Consider the following 16,397-nt stretch of genomic DNA (forward strand, 5'->3'; position numbering starts at 1 on the left):
TGGGCATGGGTCAGAGAGGCCGGTGGGAAAGCCGGGGGGAGGGTCGGAGGCTGTCACTTTAACCCCTAAAACCATGAAATGGGCCAAGACAAAGTGACAACAGGAAAAGTGCAGAAACCTCATTGCTGGAGTTCAGATAAAGACACCTCAGTTTAAGTATTAAGTGTGTGACTAGTGTCTAACTTGGTGCCTTGCTAGCTGGGCTCAAAATAGGCATGAAACCTGGGCTGTTAGACTGTATTCACAGCCTTGAATACGCCGCCAGGTTAAACAAATGTACTCGCTTGGTCTCCAGCAAACATAGGATGGCATCTCTCCTTCTGACCGTCTGTCACTTCTCACTTCCAGAGATCGTCCACGAGGACCTAAAGATGGGTTCCGACGGGGAAAGTGACCAGGCATCTGCTACCTCTTCCGATGAAGTTCAGTCCCCAGTACGAGTGAGGATGCGGAACAACGTCAGGAAAATCTCCACAGAGGTATGGAGGCTTCCTCTACACCGTCGCCATCAAACACTCCCAGGACAGGTACAGCACGGGGTTAGATACAGAGTAAATCTCCCTCTACACCGTCCCCATCAAACACTCCCAGGACAGGTACAGCACGGGGTTAGATACAGAGTAAAGCTCCCTCTACACCGTCCCCATCAAACACTCCCAGGACAGGTACAGCATGGGGTTAGATACAGAGTAAAGCTCCCTCTACACTGTCCCCATCAAACACTCCCAGGACAGGTACAGCACTGGGTTAGATACAGAGTAAATCTCCCTCTACACCGTCCCCATCAAACACTCCCAGGACAGGTACAGCACGGGGTTAGATACAGAGTAAAGCTCCCTCTACACCGTCCCCATCAAACACTCCCAGGACAGGTACAGCACGGGGCTAGATACAGAGTAACGCTCCCTCTGCACCGTCCCCATCAAACACTCCCAGGACAGGGACAGCACGGGGTTAGATACAGAGTGAAGCTCCCTCTACACCGTCCCCATCAAACACTCCCAGGACAGGTACAGCACGGGGCTAGATACAGAGTAACGCTCCCTCTGCACCGTCCCCATCAAACACTCCCAGGACAGGTACAGCACGGGGTTAGATACAGAGTAAAGCTCCCTCTACACTGTCCCCATCAAACACTCCCAGGACAGGTACAGCACGGGGTTAGATACAGAGTAAAGCTCCCTCTACACCGTCCCCATCAAACACTTCCAGGACAGGTACAGCACGGGGTTAGATACAGAGTAAAGCTCCCTCTGCACCGTCCCCATCAAACACTCCCAGGACAGGTACAGCACGGGGTTAGATACAGAGTAAAGCTCCCTCTGCACCGTCCTGTTTTCCAATCCCGAGCAGTAAGTCCTGTGAAAGGATGTCAACCTCAGCCCTGGTCAGATTGCCGTGTTAACGCGTAGCTCTGCTTTCCAGGATATCAATAAGAGGCTGTCTTTACCAGCAGACATCCGCCTCCCTGAGGGCTACCTGGAGAAGTTCGCCATGAACAGCCCGCCCTTCGACAAGCCTCTCAGCCGGCGGCTGCGCCGAGTCTCGCTGGTGAGTGCGCACCCCAAAACTGGCCTTGTGACACCCTGGGGATTGGGACGCTTTTAGCGCCTTAGTCAGTGCTCCTGCCTGGCCCCTGTGCGCAGTGAAACACTTCCGACTGCTGGGAGGTGTGGGGCTTTGCACTTGCATTCCAGCAGCTTTGATAGTGCAAGTAAGCAGGAACGTTCTACGGTAATCAGGGGGGGGGACGCGGGTTTACAATAATCAGCAAAATGAACCGGAGGGAGGAGGTGAGGAAGTAAGAACAGAAAATGCTGTGGGTATTCGGATCTGGAAGCGTCCGCGGAGATAACGACAGTGTTCGCGTTTCAGCTCGACCATCTTTCGTCAGGCACTCGGCTCATCGCCCTGAAATGTCAACTCTGTTTCTTCGGGAAGTGAGATAACAGGAGCAGGAGTGGACCATTCGGCCCGTCGAGCCTGCCTCCCCCATTCAGTCCGATCGTGGCTGATGTCGAGCTCCGACTCCCACTCTCCTGCCCGCCCCTCATATCCCTCCATTTCCCCGCGGGATCAAAGATCTGTCCATCCCGTCCTTAAATGTCTCCAACGATGGGGCCTCCGCAAACCCTCTGGGTGGGGAGAATTCCAAAGATTCACAACCCTCTGAGCAAAGTAATTTCTCCCCCCCTCCTCCTCCTCCTCCTCCTCCTCCTCAGTCCGAAACGATCAGCCCCTTACCCTGAGACTGTGCCCCCTCACCCCCGGCCTCCCGTCACCCTGTACGGGATCCGACAGCCAGTGGCAACCGTCCTTCACTGTCTATCCTGTCCAGCCCCTTCGGGATCTGACTTGTTTCCACGAGATTACCCCTCGCTCTTCTAAATCCGGGGAACGGTTCCAGGATTTTCTGCTTTCATCGCAGATTGCCAATACCTGCAGCGTGTTGCTTTTTGTGGAGGAAGATGGGGAGAGTTTTTTTTTCTTTGATCTGGAAGGCGCCGCCCGAAAGGGCAGTGGAAGCGGATTCAACAGGGACGCTCGAAAAGGGGGAGTTGGATAAATACCTGAAGGGGAAAAATTCGCAGGGCGGTGGGGGGTGGGGGGGGGAGAAAGAGCAGTGGGGAGAAGAGTGGGATTGATGGGATAGATCTTTCAAAGAGCCGGCACAGGTGCGATGGGCCGAGCGGCTTCATTTTGCGCATGAAATTCTCTGATTGTGATACAGGCACGTAATGGGAAAGCTGGAGGGGGCAGCAAGATACTGAAGGTATGGCGAGAGAGAGAGAGAGAGAGAGAGGGGGGGGGGTATTTGAAATAAGGGGGGAGATAACAACACAAAGTAGCTTAACCGGGCATTGACAGTGAAGCAGGAACCCCCCAGCACTTGCCTGCCTTTTGTGTGGGGGACCCCCGCTGCCTTCTAACTATCTTGTCTCACCTTGCAGTCGGAGATTGGGTTCGGGAAGCTGGAGACGTACGTTAAACTGGACAAGCTTGGGGAGGTAGGAGCCTGACACCTGATCTTTCAGAAGCTGAAGAAGCCCTAACCCTAAGCTCCCCAGCTGCAGACTTAAGCTGCTCGACCACCCAGCGCGCCCCAGCAGTTTGTAATAGGTGGCGTTAATCAGAAAGCCGCGCAGTCACTGGGGGAACCTTTTCCTCTCCTGGCGCTCGTTGGTGCGAGGAACATTAGGCGGGTGTTTGTCAGCAGCCTCGAAGGGCCATAGGGATGTGTCCCCACGATGGCAGCTTGGCTGGCCATTGGTCACCGCACCCGTCCTCCACTCTGAGCACCGCACCCCCCACCCCACCACCCCCCACCACCGCCCCTTCCCTCAGCTGAAGCCGCTCACTCTGACCGGGCGCACAGATCCCCCAGCCTGGGCGCCTCCTCCTGGACGGTACCACTCTGTGACCGCCACAGAACGCGGTGACCGGGAGCTCGGCTTGACTTCCCTGCAGACCACCCGGAGCTGCGGCCGGTTGTAGTCCCCTGGCCTGTGCACGTACGCAGATCAGCACAGGCCAGGGCTGGAGCCAGAGCCCGTGTAACCTCGGTACGAAATCTCCCCTTCCAGTAACGAGGGCGATGTAACCTGCTTGGGGGTGGGGGCGGGGGCGGGGGGGGGGGCGGGCATGATAATCGTCACAGACTGATCCATGCTTCCAGGGAACAGGGTGAATCCCCCCTCAGTTGAATTGCCGTCTATCTCTCTGTCTCTCTCTCACTCTCCTCCTCCTCCGTAGGGCACCTACGCGACAGTGTACAAAGGGAGGAGCAAGCTAACGGATAATCTCGTGGCACTGAAGGAGATCCGACTAGAACACGAGGAAGGGGCACCATGCACAGCCATTAGGGAAGGTAAGGCAGAGAGGATATCACTGCTCGTGCCTCCATCTGTGTGTGTGTGTGTGTGTGTGTGTGTGAGACCCCCTCCTGCTGGAAAATTCCGGTAGAGGGAGTCGGAAACTTTGTTTAGAGTGTGTTATTATTGACGGAGGGGATTCCCCCAGCGAGTGTGTTATTATTGACGGAGGGGATTCCCCCAGCCAGTGTGTTATTATTGACGGGGGGATTCCCGCAGCCAGTGTGTTATTATTGACGAGGGGGATTCCCCCAGCGAGTGTGTTATTATTGACGAGGGGGATTCCCCCAACGAGTGTGTTATTATTGACAAGGGGGATTCCCCCAGCGAGTGTGTTATTATTGACGAGGGGGATTCCCCCAGCGAGTATGTTATTGATGGAGGGGATTCCCCCAGCGAGTGTGTTATTATTGACGAGGGGGATTCCCCCAGTGAGTGTGTTATTATTGACGGGGGGATTCCCCCAGCGAGTGTGTTATTATTGACCGGGGGGTGATTTCCCCAGCGAGTGTGTTATTATTGATGGGGGTGATTCCCCCAGCGAGTGTGTTATTATTGACCGGGGGGGTGATTTCCCCAGCGAGTGTGTTATTATTGACAGGGGGGGGATTCCCCCAGCGAGTGTGTTATTATTGACAGGGGGGGGATTCCCCCAGCGAGTGTGTTATTATAGACGGCGGTGGTGATTCCCCAGCGAGTATGTTATTATTGACGGGGGGGATTCCCCCAGCGAGTGTGTTATTATTGACAGGGGGGATTCCCCCAGCGAGTGTGTTATTATTGACAGGGGATTCCCCCAGCGATTGTGTTATTATTGACAGGGGGGGGATTCCCCCAGCGAGTGTATTATTATTGACGGGGGGATTCCCCCAGCGAGTGTGTTGTTATTGACGGCGGTGGTGATTCCCCAGCGTGTGCGTTATTATTGACGGGGGGGGATTCCCCCGGCGATTGTGTTATTATTGACAGGGGGGGATTCCCCCAGCGTGTGTGTTATTATAGACGGCGGTGGTGATTCCGCAGCGTGTGCGTTATTATTGACGGGGGGGGATTCCCCCAGCAAGTGTGTTATTATTGACGGGGGGGGATTCCCCCAGCAAGTGTGTTATTATTGACGGGGGGGGGGGATTCCCCCAGCAAGTGTGTCATTATTGACGGGGGGATTCCTCCAGCGAGTGTGTTATTATTGATGGGGCTGATTCCCCCAGCGAGTGTGTTACTATTGACGGGGAGAGGGGATTCCCCCAGCAGGTGTGTTATTATTGACGGGGGGGATTCCCCCAGCGAGTGTGTTATTTTTGACGGGGGGATTCCCCCAGCGAGTGTGTTATTATTGACGGGGGGATTCCCCCAGCGAGTGTGTTATTATTGACGTGGGGGATTCCCCCAGCGAGTGTGTTATTATTGATGGGGGGGATTCCCCCAGCGAGCGTGTTATTATTGACGGGGGGATTCCCCCAGCGAGTGTGTTATTATTGACGGGGTTGGGGGTATTCCCCCAGGGAGTGTGTTATTATTGACGGGGTTGGGGGTATTCCCCCAGCGAGTGTGTTATTAATGATGGGGGGTGGAATTCCCCCAGCGAGTGAGTTATTATTGACGCGGGGTGATTCCCCCAGTGAGTATGTTATTATTGACGGGGGGGATTCCCCCAGCGAGTGTGTTATTATTGACGGGGTTGGGGGTATTCCCCCAGCAAGTGTGTTATTAGTGACTGGGGGGGGAGGAAGGATTCCCCAGTGAGTGTGTTATTATTGAGGGTGGGGGTGGGGATTCCCCCAGCAAGTGTGTTATTATTGACGGGGGGGGGGGGTAGATTCCCCCAGCGGGCGTGTTACTATTGACGGGGAGAGGGGATTCCCCCAGCGGGTGTGTTATTATTAACGGGGGGGATTCCCACAGCGAGTGTGTTATTATTGACGGGGGATTCCCCCAGCGGGCGTGTTACTATTGACGGTGGTGGGATTCCCCCACCGAGTGTGTTGTTATTGACTGGGGAGTGGGGGGATTTCCCAGCTAGTGTGTTATTATTGATGGTGGTGGTGGGGATTCCCCCAGTGAGTGTGTTATTATTGACGGGGGGGGGGATTCCCCCAGCAAGTGTGTTATTATTGACGGGGGTGGTGATTCCCCCAGCAAGTGTGTTATTATTGACGGGGGGGGGAATTCCCTCAGCGAGTGTGTTATTATTGAACGGGGGGATTCCCCCAGCGAGTGTGTTATTATTGTTGGGGCTGATTCCCCCAGCGAGTGTGTTACTATTGACGGGGAGAGGGGATTCCCCCAGCGGGTGTGTTATTATTGACGGGGGGATTCCCACAGCGAGTGTGTTATTATTGACGCGGGATTCCCCCAGCGAGTGTGTTATTATTGACGGGGGGATTCCCCCAGCGAGTGTGTTATTTTTGACGGGGGAATCCCCCAGCGAGTGTGTTATTATTGACGGGGGGGATTCCCCCAGCGAGTGTGTTATTATTGAAGGGGGGATTCCCCCAGCAAGTGTGTTATTATTGACGGGGGGATTCCCCCAGCGAGTGTGTTATTATTGACGGGGTTGGGGGTATTCCCCCAGCGAGTGTGTTATTATTGACGGGGGGGATTCCCCCAGCGAGTGTGTTATTATTGACGGGGGGGTTCCCCCAGCGAGTGTGTTATTATTGACGGGGTTGGGGTTATTCCCCCAGCGAGTGTGTTATTAATGATGGGGGGGTGGAATTCCCCTAGCGAGTGTGTTATTATTGACGCGGGGTGATTCCCCCAGTGAGTATGTTATTATTGACGGGGGGATTCCCCCAGCGAGTGTGTTATTATTGACGGGGTTGGGGGTATTCCCCCAGCGAGTGTGTTATTATTGACTGGGGGGGAAGGAGGATTCCCCAGTGAGTGTGTTACTATTGACGGTGGGGGTGGGGATTCCCCCAGCAAGTGTGTTATTATTGACGGGGGGGGGGGGGTAGATTCCCCCAGCGGGCGTGTTACTATTGACGGTGGTGGGATTCCCCCACCGAGTGTGTTGTTATTGACTGGGGGGTGGGGGGATTTCCCAGCTAGTGTGTTATTATTGATGGTGGTGGTGGGGATTCCCCCAGTGAGTGTGTTATTATTGACGGGGAGTATTCCCCCAGCAAGTGTGTTATTATTGACGGGGGGTGAATCCCCCAGCGAGTGTGTTATTATTGACGTGGGGGATTCCCCTAGCGTGTGTGTTATTATTGACGGGGAGTATTCCCCCAGCGAGTGTGTTAATATTGACGGGGAGTATTCCCCCAGCGAGTGTGTTATTATTGACGTGGGGGATTCCCCTAGCGTGTGTGTTATTATTGACGGGGAGTATTCCCCCAGCGAGTGTGTTAATATTGACGGGGAGTATTCCCCCAGCGAGTGTGTTATTATTGATGGGGAGTATTCCCCCAGCGAGTGTGTTATTATTGACGTGGGGGATTCCCCTAGCGAGTGTGTTATTATTGACGGGGAGTATTCCCCCAGCAAGTGTGTTATTATTGACGTGGGGGATTCCCCTAGCGTGTGTGTTATTATTGACGAGGGGATTCCCCCAGCGAGTGTGTTATTATTGACGGGGAGTATTCCCCCAGCGAGTGTGTTATTATTGATGTGGGGGATTCCCCTAGCGTGTGTTATTATTGATGGGGGGATTCCCCCAGCGAGTGTGTTATTATTGACGGGGAGTATTCCCCCAGTGAGTGTGTTATTATTGATGGGGGGCGTACCCCCAGCGAGTGTTTTATTATTGACGGGAGGGATTCCCCCAGTGAGTGTTATTATTGACGGGAGGGATTCCCCCAGTGAGTGTGTTATTATTGACGGGAGGGATTCCCCCAGTGAGTGTGTTATTATTGACGGGAGGGATTCCCCCAGCGAGTGTTTTATTAATGACAGGGGAGGGATTCCCCAGCGAGTGTGTTATTATTGACGGGGTTGGGGGTATTCCCCCAACGAGTGTGTTATTATTGATGGGGGGGATACACCCAGCGAGTGTGTTATTATTGACGGAGGGGATTCCCCCAGCGAGTGTGTTATTATTGACGGGGGGGATTCCCCCAGCGAGTGTGTTATTATTGACCGGGAGGGGGATTCCCCCAGCGAGTGTTTTATTATTGATGGGAGGAGGGATTCCACGAGCGACTGTGATATTATTAATGGGGGGGATTCCCCCAGCGAGTGTGTTATTATTGACAGTGGGGATTCCCCCAGCGAGTGTGTTATTAATGACAGGGGAGGGATTCCCCCAGCAAGTGTGTTATTATTGACGGGGTTGGGGGTATTCCCCCAGTGAGTGTGTTATTATTGATGGGGGTGATACACCCAGCGAGTGTGTTATTATTGACCTGGAGGGGGATTCCCCCAGCGAGTGTTTTATTATTGTTGGGAGGAGGGATTCCACGAGCGACTGTGATATTATTGATGGGGGGGATTCCCCCAGCGCGTGTGTTATTATTGACGGGGGGGATTCCCCCAGCGAGTGTGTTATTATTGACATGGGGGGATTCCCCCAGCGAGTGTGTTATTATTGACGGGGGGGATTCCCCCAGTGAGTGTGTTATTATTGACGGGGGGGATACCCCAGCGAGTGTGTTATTATTGATGGGGGTGATACTCCCAGCGAGTGTGTTATTATTGACGGGGGGGGATTCCCCCAGTGAGTGTGTTATTATTGACGCGGGAGATACCCCAGCGAGTGTGTTATTATTGATGGGGGTGATACCCCCAGCGAGTGTGTTATTATTGACGGGGGGGATTCCCCCAGTGAGTGTGTTATTATTGCCGGGGGGGGATACCCCAGCGAGTGTGTTATTATTAACGGTGGGGGGGGGATTATGTTTTATTATTGATGGGGGTGGGGGGGGATTCCCTCAGAGAGTGTGTTATTATTGACGCGGGGTGATTCCCCCAGCGAGTGTGTTAATATTGACGAGGGGGGGATTCCCCCAACGAGTGTGTTATTATTGACGGGGGTGGTAATTCCCCCAGCGGGTGTGTTGTTATTGACAGGGGTCGGGGGGGGGGATTCCCTCAGCAAGTGTATTATTATTGACCGGGGGGGATTCCCCCAGTGAGTGAGTTATTATTGACGTGGATGATTCCCCCAGCGTGTGTATTATTATTGATGGAGGGTATACCCCCAGCGAGTGTGTTATTATTGATGGGGGGGATACCCCCAGCGAGTGTGTTATTATTGACGGGAGGGGGGTACCCCCAGTGAGTGTGTTATTATTGACGGGGGTGGGGGGGAATACCCCCATCGAGTGCGTTATTATTGACGTGGGCAGGGATTCCCCCAGCAAGTGTGTTATTATTGACGGGAGGGATTCCCCCAGCGAGTGTGTTATTATTGACGGGGGGGATACCCCCAGTGAGTGTGTTATTATTGACGTATGGGATTCCCCCAGCGAGTGTGTTATTATTGACGGTGGTGGGGGGGGAGGAGGGATTCCCCCAGCAAGTGTATTATTATTGACGGGGGGGATTCCCCCAGCGAGTGTGTTATTATTGACGGGGGGGTTCCCCCAGCGAGTGTGTTATTATTGACGGGGTTGGGGTTATTCCCCCAGCGAGTGTGTTATTAATGATGGGGGGGTGGAATTCCCCTAGCGAGTGTGTTATTATTGACGCGGGGTGATTCCCCCAGTGAGTATGTTATTATTGACGGGGGGGATTCCCCCAGCGAGTGTGTTATTATTGACGGGGTTGGGGGTATTCCCCCAGCGAGTGTGTTATTATTGACTGGGGGGGAGGGAGGATTCCCCAGTGAGTGTGTTACTATTGACGGTGGGGGTGGGGATTCCCCCAGCAAGTGTGTTATTATTGACGGGGGGGGGGTAGATTCCCCCAGCGGGCGTGTTACTATTGACGGTGGTGGGATTCCCCCACCGAGTGTGTTGTTATTGACTGGGGGGTGGGGGGATTTCCCAGCTAGTGTGTTATTATTGATGGTGGTGGTGGGGATTCCCCCAGTGAGTGTGTTATTATTGACGGGGAGTATTCCCCCAGCAAGTGTGTTATTATTGACGGGGGGTGAATCCCCCAGCGAGTGTGTTATTATTGACGTGGGGGATTCCCCTAGCGTGTGTGTTATTATTGACGGGGAGTATTCCCCCAGCGAGTGTGTTAATATTGACGGGGAGTATTCCCCCAGCGAGTGTGTTATTATTGATGGGGAGTATTCCCCCAGCGAGTGTGTTATTATTGACGTGGGGGATTCCCCTAGCGTGTGTGTTATTATTGACGGGGAGTATTCCCCCAGCAAGTGTGTTATTATTGACGTGGGGGATTCCCCTAGCGTGTGTGTTATTATTGACGAGGGGATTCCCCCAGCGAGTGTGTTATTATTGACGGGGAGTATTCCCCCAGCGAGTGTGTTATTATTGATGTGGGGGATTCCCCTAGCGTGTGTTATTATTGATGGGGGGATTCCCCCAGCGAGTGTGTTATTATTGACGGGGAGTATTCCCCCAGTGAGTGTGTTATTATTGATGGGGGGCGTTCCCCCAGCGAGTGTTTTATTATTGACGGGAGGGATTCCCCCAGTGAGTGTGTTATTATTGACGGGAGGGATTCCCCCAGTGAGTGTGTTATTATTGACGGGAGGGATTCCCCCAGCGAGTGTTTTATTAATGACAGGGGAGGGATTCCCCAGCGAGTGTGTTATTATTGACGGGGTTGGGGGTATTCCCCCAACGAGTGTGTTATTATTGACGGGGGAGATACACCCAGCGAGTGTGTTATTATTGACGGAGGGGATTCCCCCAGCGAGTGTGTTATTATTGACGGGGGGGATTCCCCCAGCGAGTGTGTTATTATTGACCGGGAGGGGGATTCCCCCAGCAAGTGTTTTATTATTGATGGGAGGAGGGATTCCACGAGCGACTGTGATATTATTAATGGGGGGGATTCCCCCAGCGAGTGTGTTATTATTGACGGTGGGGATTCCCCCAGCGAGTGTGTTATTAATGACAGGGGAGGGATTCCCCCAGCAAGTGTGTTATTATTGACGGGGTTGGGGGTATTCCCCCAGTGAGTGTGTTATTATTGATGGGGGTGATACACCCAGCGAGTGTGTTATTATTGACGGGGGGTATTCCCCCAGCGAGTGTGTTATTATTGACCGGGAGGGGGATTCCCCCAGCGAGTGTTTTATTATTGTTGGGAGGAGGGATTCCACGAGCGACTGTGATATTATTGATGGGGGGGATTCCCCCAGCGCGTGTGTTATTATTGACGGGGGGGATTCCCCCAGCGAGTGTGTTATTATTGACATGGGGGGATTCCCCCAGCGAGTGTGTTATTATTGACGGGGGGGATTCCCCCAGTGAGTGTGTTATTATTGACGGGGGGGATACCCCAGCGAGTGTGTTATTATTGATGGGGGTGATACTCCCAGCGAGTGTGTTATTATTGACGGGGGGGGGATTCCCCCAGTGAGTGTGTTATTATTGACGCGGGAGATACCCCAGCGAGTGTGTTAATATTGACGAGGGGGGGATTCCCCCAACGAGTGTGTTATTATTGACGAGGGTGGTAATTCCCCCAGCGGGTGTGTTGTTATTGACAGGGGTCGGGGGGGGGGATTCCCTCAGCAAGTGTATTATTATTGACCGGGGGGGATTCCCCCAGTGAGTGAGTTATTATTGACGTGGATGATTCCCCCAGCGTGTGTATTATTATTGATGGAGGGTATACCCCCAGCGAGTGTGTTATTATTGATGGGGGGGATACCCCCAGCGAGTGTGTTATTATTGACGGGAGGGGGGTACCCCCAGTGAGTGTGTTATTATTGACGGGGGTGGGGGGGAATACCCCCATCGAGTGCGTTATTATTGACGTGGGCAGGGATTCCCCCAGCAAGTGTGTTATTATTGACGGGAGGGATTCCCCCAGCGAGTGTGTTATTATTGACGGGGGGGATACCCCCAGTGAGTGTGTTATTATTGACGTATGGGATTCCCCCAGCGAGTGTGTTATTATTGACGGTGGTGGGGGGGGAGGAGGGATTCCCCCAGCAAGTGTATTATTATTGACGGGGGGGATTCCCCCAGCGAGTGTGTTATTATTGACGGGGGGGTTCCCCCAGCGAGTGTGTTATTATTGACGGGGTTGGGGTTATTCCCCCAGCGAGTGTGTTATTAATGATGGGGGGGTGGAATTCCCCTAGCGAGTGTGTTATTATTGACGCGGGGTGATTCCCCCAGTGAGTATGTTATTATTGACGGGGGGGATTCCCCCAGCGAGTGTGTTATTATTGACGGGGTTGGGGGTATTCCCCCAGCGAGTGTGTTATTATTGACTGGGGGGGAGGGAGGATTCCCCAGTGAGTGTGTTACTATTGACGGTGGGGGTGGGGATTCCCCCAGCAAGTGTGTTATTATTGACGGGGGGGGGGTAGATTCCCCCAGCGGGCGTGTTACTATTGACGGTGGTGGGATTCCCCCACCGAGTGTGTTGTTATTGACTGGGGGGTGGGGGGATTTCCCAGCTAGTGTGTTATTATTGATGGTGGTGGTGGGGATTCCCCCAGTGAGTGTGTTATTATTGACGGGGAGTATTCCCCCAGCAAGTGTGTTATTATTGACGGGGGGTGAATCCCCCAGCGAGTGTGTTATTATTGACGTGGGGGATTCCCCTAGCGTGTGTGTTATTATTGACGGGGAGTATTCCCCCAGCGAGTGTGTTAATATTGACGGGGAGTATTCCCCCAGCGAGTGTGTTATTATTGATGGGGAGTATTCCCCCAGCGAGTGTGTTATTATTGACGTGGGGGATTCCCCTAGCGTGTGTGTTATTATTGACGGGGAGTATTCCCCCAGCAAGTGTGTTATTATTGACGTGGGGGATTCCCCTAGCGTGTGTGTTATTATTGACGAGGGGATTCCCCCAGCGAGTGTGTTATTATTGACGGGGAGTATTCCCCCAGCGAGTGTGTTATTATTGATGTGGGGGATTCCCCTAGCGTGTGTTATTATTGATGGGGGGATTCCCCCAGCGAGTGTGTTATTATTGACGGGGAGTATTCCCCCAGTGAGTGTGTTATTATTGATGGGGGGCGTTCCCCCAGCGAGTGTTTTATTATTGACGGGAGGGATTCCCCCAGTGAGTGTGTTATTATTGACGGGAGGGATTCCCCCAGTGAGTGTGTTATTATTGACGGGAGGGATTCCCCCAGCGAGTGTTTTATTAATGACAGGGGAGGGATTCCCCAGCGAGTGTGTTATTATTGACGGGGTTGGGGGTATTCCCCCAACGAGTGTGTTATTATTGACGGGGGAGATACACCCAGCGAGTGTGTTATTATTGACGGAGGGGATTCCCCCAGCGAGTGTGTTATTATTGACGGGGGGGATTCCCCCAGCGAGTGTGTTATTATTGACCGGGAGGGGGATTCCCCCAGCAAGTGTTTTATTATTGATGGGAGGAGGGATTCCACGAGCGACTGTGATATTATTAATGGGGGGGATTCCCCCAGCGAGTGTGTTATTATTGACGGTGGGGATTCCCCCAGCGAGTGTGTTATTAATGACAGGGGAGGGATTCCCCCAGCAAGTGTGTTATTATTGACGGGGTTGGGGGTATTCCCCCAGTGAGTGTGTTATTATTGATGGGGGTGATACACCCAGCGAGTGTGTTATTATTGACGGGGGGTATTCCCCCAGCGAGTGTGTTATTATTGACCGGGAGGGGGATTCCCCCAGCGAGTGTTTTATTATTGTTGGGAGGAGGGATTCCACGAGCGACTGTGATATTATTGATGGGGGGGATTCCCCCAGCGCGTGTGTTATTATTGACGGGGGGGATTCCCCCAGCGAGTGTGTTATTATTGACATGGGGGGATTCCCCCAGCGAGTGTGTTATTATTGACGGGGGGGATTCCCCCAGTGAGTGTGTTATTATTGACGGGGGGGATACCCCAGCGAGTGTGTTATTATTGATGGGGGTGATACTCCCAGCGAGTGTGTTATTATTGACGGGGGGGGGATTCCCCCAGTGAGTGTGTTATTATTGACGCGGGAGATACCCCAGCGAGTGTGTTATTATTGATGGGGGTGATACCCCCAGCGAGTGTGTTATTATTGACGGGGGGGGATTCCCCCAGTGAGTGTGTTATTATTGCCGGGGGGGGATACCCCAGCGAGTGTGTTATTATTAACGGTGGGGGGGGGATTATGTTTTATTATTGATGGCGGTGGGGGGGGATTCCCTCAGCGAGTGTGTTATTATTGACGCGGGGTGATTCCCCCAGCGAGTGTGTTAATATTGACGAGGGGGGGATTCCCCCAACGAGTGTGTTATTATTGACGGGGGTGGTAATTCCCCCAGCGGGTGTGTTGTTATTGACAGGGGTCGGGGGGGGGGGGGATTCCCTCAGCAAGTGTATTATTATTGACCGGGGGGGATTCCCCCAGTGAGTGAGTTATTATTGACGTGGATGATTCCCCCAGCGTGTGTGTTATTATTGATGGAGGGTATACCCCCAGCGAGTGTGTTATTATTGATGGGGGGGATACCCCCAGCGAGTGTGTTATTATTGACGGGAGGGGGGTACCCCCAGTGAGTGTGTTATTATTGACGGGGGTGGGGGGGAATACCCCCATCGAGTGCGTTATTATTGACGTGGGCAGGGATTCCCCCAGCAAGTGTATTATTATTGACCGGGGGGGATTCCCCCAGTGAGTGAGTTATTATTGACGTGGATGATTCCCCCAGCGTGTGTGTTATTATTGATGGAGGGTATACCCCCAGCGAGTGTGTTATTATTGATGGGGGGGATACCCCCAGCGAGTGTGTTATTATTGACGGGAGGGGGGTACCCCCAGTGAGTGTGTTATTATTGACGGGGGTGGGGGGGAATACCCCCATCGAGTGCGTTATTATTGACGTGGGCAGGGATTCCCCCAGCAAGTGTGTTATTATTGATGGGGGGGGGTTCCCCCAGCGAGTGTTTTATTATTGATGGGAGGGATTCCCCCAGCGAGTGTGTTATTATTGACGGGGGGGATACCCCCAGTGAGTGTGTTATTATTGACGTATGGGATTCCCCCAGCGAGTGTGTTATTATTGACGGTGGTGGGGGGGGAGGGGGGATTCCCCCAGCAAGTGTATTATTATTGACCGGGGGGGATTCCCCCAGTGAGTGAGTTATTATTGACGTGGGTGATTCCCCCGGCGTGTGTGTTATTATTGACGGGGAGTATTCCCCCAGCGAGTGTGTTATTATTGATGTGGGGGATTCCCCTAGCGTGTGTTATTATTGATGGGGGGATTCCCCCAGCGAGTGTGTTATTATTGACGGGGAGTATTCCCCCAGTGAGTGTGTTATTATTGATGGGGGGCGTTCCCCCAGCGAGTGTTTTATTATTGACGGGAGGGATTCCCCCAGTGAGTGTTATTATTGACGGGAGGGATTCCCCCAGCGAGTGTTTTATTAATGACAGGGGAGGGATTCCCCAGCGAGTGTGTTATTATTGACGGGGTTGGGGGTATTCCCCCAACGAGTGTGTTATTATTGATGGGGGGGATACACCCAGCGAGTGTGTTATTATTGACGGAGGGGATTCCCCCAGCGAGTGTGTTATTATTGACGGGGGGTATTCCCCCAGCGAGTGTGTTATTATTGACCGGGAGGGGGATTCCCCCAGCGAGTGTTTTATTATTGATGGGAGGAGGGATTCCACGAGCGACTGTGATATTATTGATGGGGGGGATTCCCCCAGCGAGTGTGTTATTATTGACGGTGGGGATTCCCCCAGCGAGTGTGTTATTAATGACAGGGGAGGGATTCCCCCAGCAAGTGTGTTATTATTGACGGGGTTGGGGGTATTCCCCCAGTGAGTGTGTTATTATTGATGGGGGTGATACACCCAGCGATTGTGTTATTATTGACGGGGGGTATTCCCCCAGCGAGTGTGTTATTATTGACCGGGAGGGGGATTCCCCCAGCGAGTGTTTTATTATTGTTGGGAGGAGGGATTCCACGAGCGACTGTGATATTATTGATGGGGGGGATTCCCCCAGCGAGTGTGTTGTTATTGACGGGGGGGATTCCCCCAGCGAGTGTGTTATTATTGACGTGGGGGGATTCCGCCAGCGAGTGTGTTATTATTGACGGGGGGGATTCCCCCAGTGAGTGTGTTATTATTGACGGGGGGGATACCCCAGCGAGTGTGTTATTATTGATGGGGGTAATACTCCCAGCGAGCGTGTTATTATTGACGGGGGGGGGATTCCCCCAGTGAGTGTGTTATTATTGACGCGGGAGATACCCCAGCGAGTGTGTTATTATTGATGGGGGTGATACCCCCAGCGAGTGTGTCATTATTGACGGGGGGGGAGTCCCCCAGTGAGTGTGTTATTATTGCCGGGGGGGATACCCCAGCGAGTGTGTTATTATTAACGGTGGGGGGGGGATTATGTTTTATTATTGATGGGGGTGGGGGGGGATTCCCCCAGCGAGTGTGTTATTATTGACGCGGGGTGATTCCCCCAGCGAGTGTGTTAATATTGACGAGGGGGGGA

General features: G+C 53.1%; 1 protein-coding gene across 15 annotated transcripts in view; it reads left to right on the forward strand.

The window, feature by feature from the left end:
* The window catches only part of cdk16 (cyclin-dependent kinase 16), a 369,477-nt gene that overhangs the window by 303,549 nt on the left and 49,531 nt on the right, over positions 1–16,397 (forward strand). For 13 of the 15 annotated variants that reach the window (XR_005942243.1, XR_005942244.1, XM_041181488.1 and 10 more), the window contains 4 exons: positions 349–527; positions 1,426–1,551; positions 2,952–3,008; positions 3,754–3,868. Coding sequence is in view for 13 of the 15 variants with exons in the window: in XM_041181488.1 (XP_041037422.1) it covers positions 349–527; positions 1,426–1,551; positions 2,952–3,008; positions 3,754–3,868 (477 nt within the window). In the remaining 2 variants the exon portion in view is untranslated. The remainder of the gene's footprint in view (positions 1–348; positions 528–1,425; positions 1,552–2,951; positions 3,009–3,753; positions 3,869–16,397) is intronic. The other 2 variants (XM_041181490.1, XM_041181495.1) reach the window with 1 other exon arrangement.

The sequence above is a fragment of the Carcharodon carcharias genome (assembly GCF_017639515.1).
Source record: "Carcharodon carcharias isolate sCarCar2 chromosome 35 unlocalized genomic scaffold, sCarCar2.pri SUPER_35_unloc_6, whole genome shotgun sequence".
Lineage (NCBI taxonomy): Eukaryota > Metazoa > Chordata > Chondrichthyes > Lamniformes > Lamnidae > Carcharodon > Carcharodon carcharias.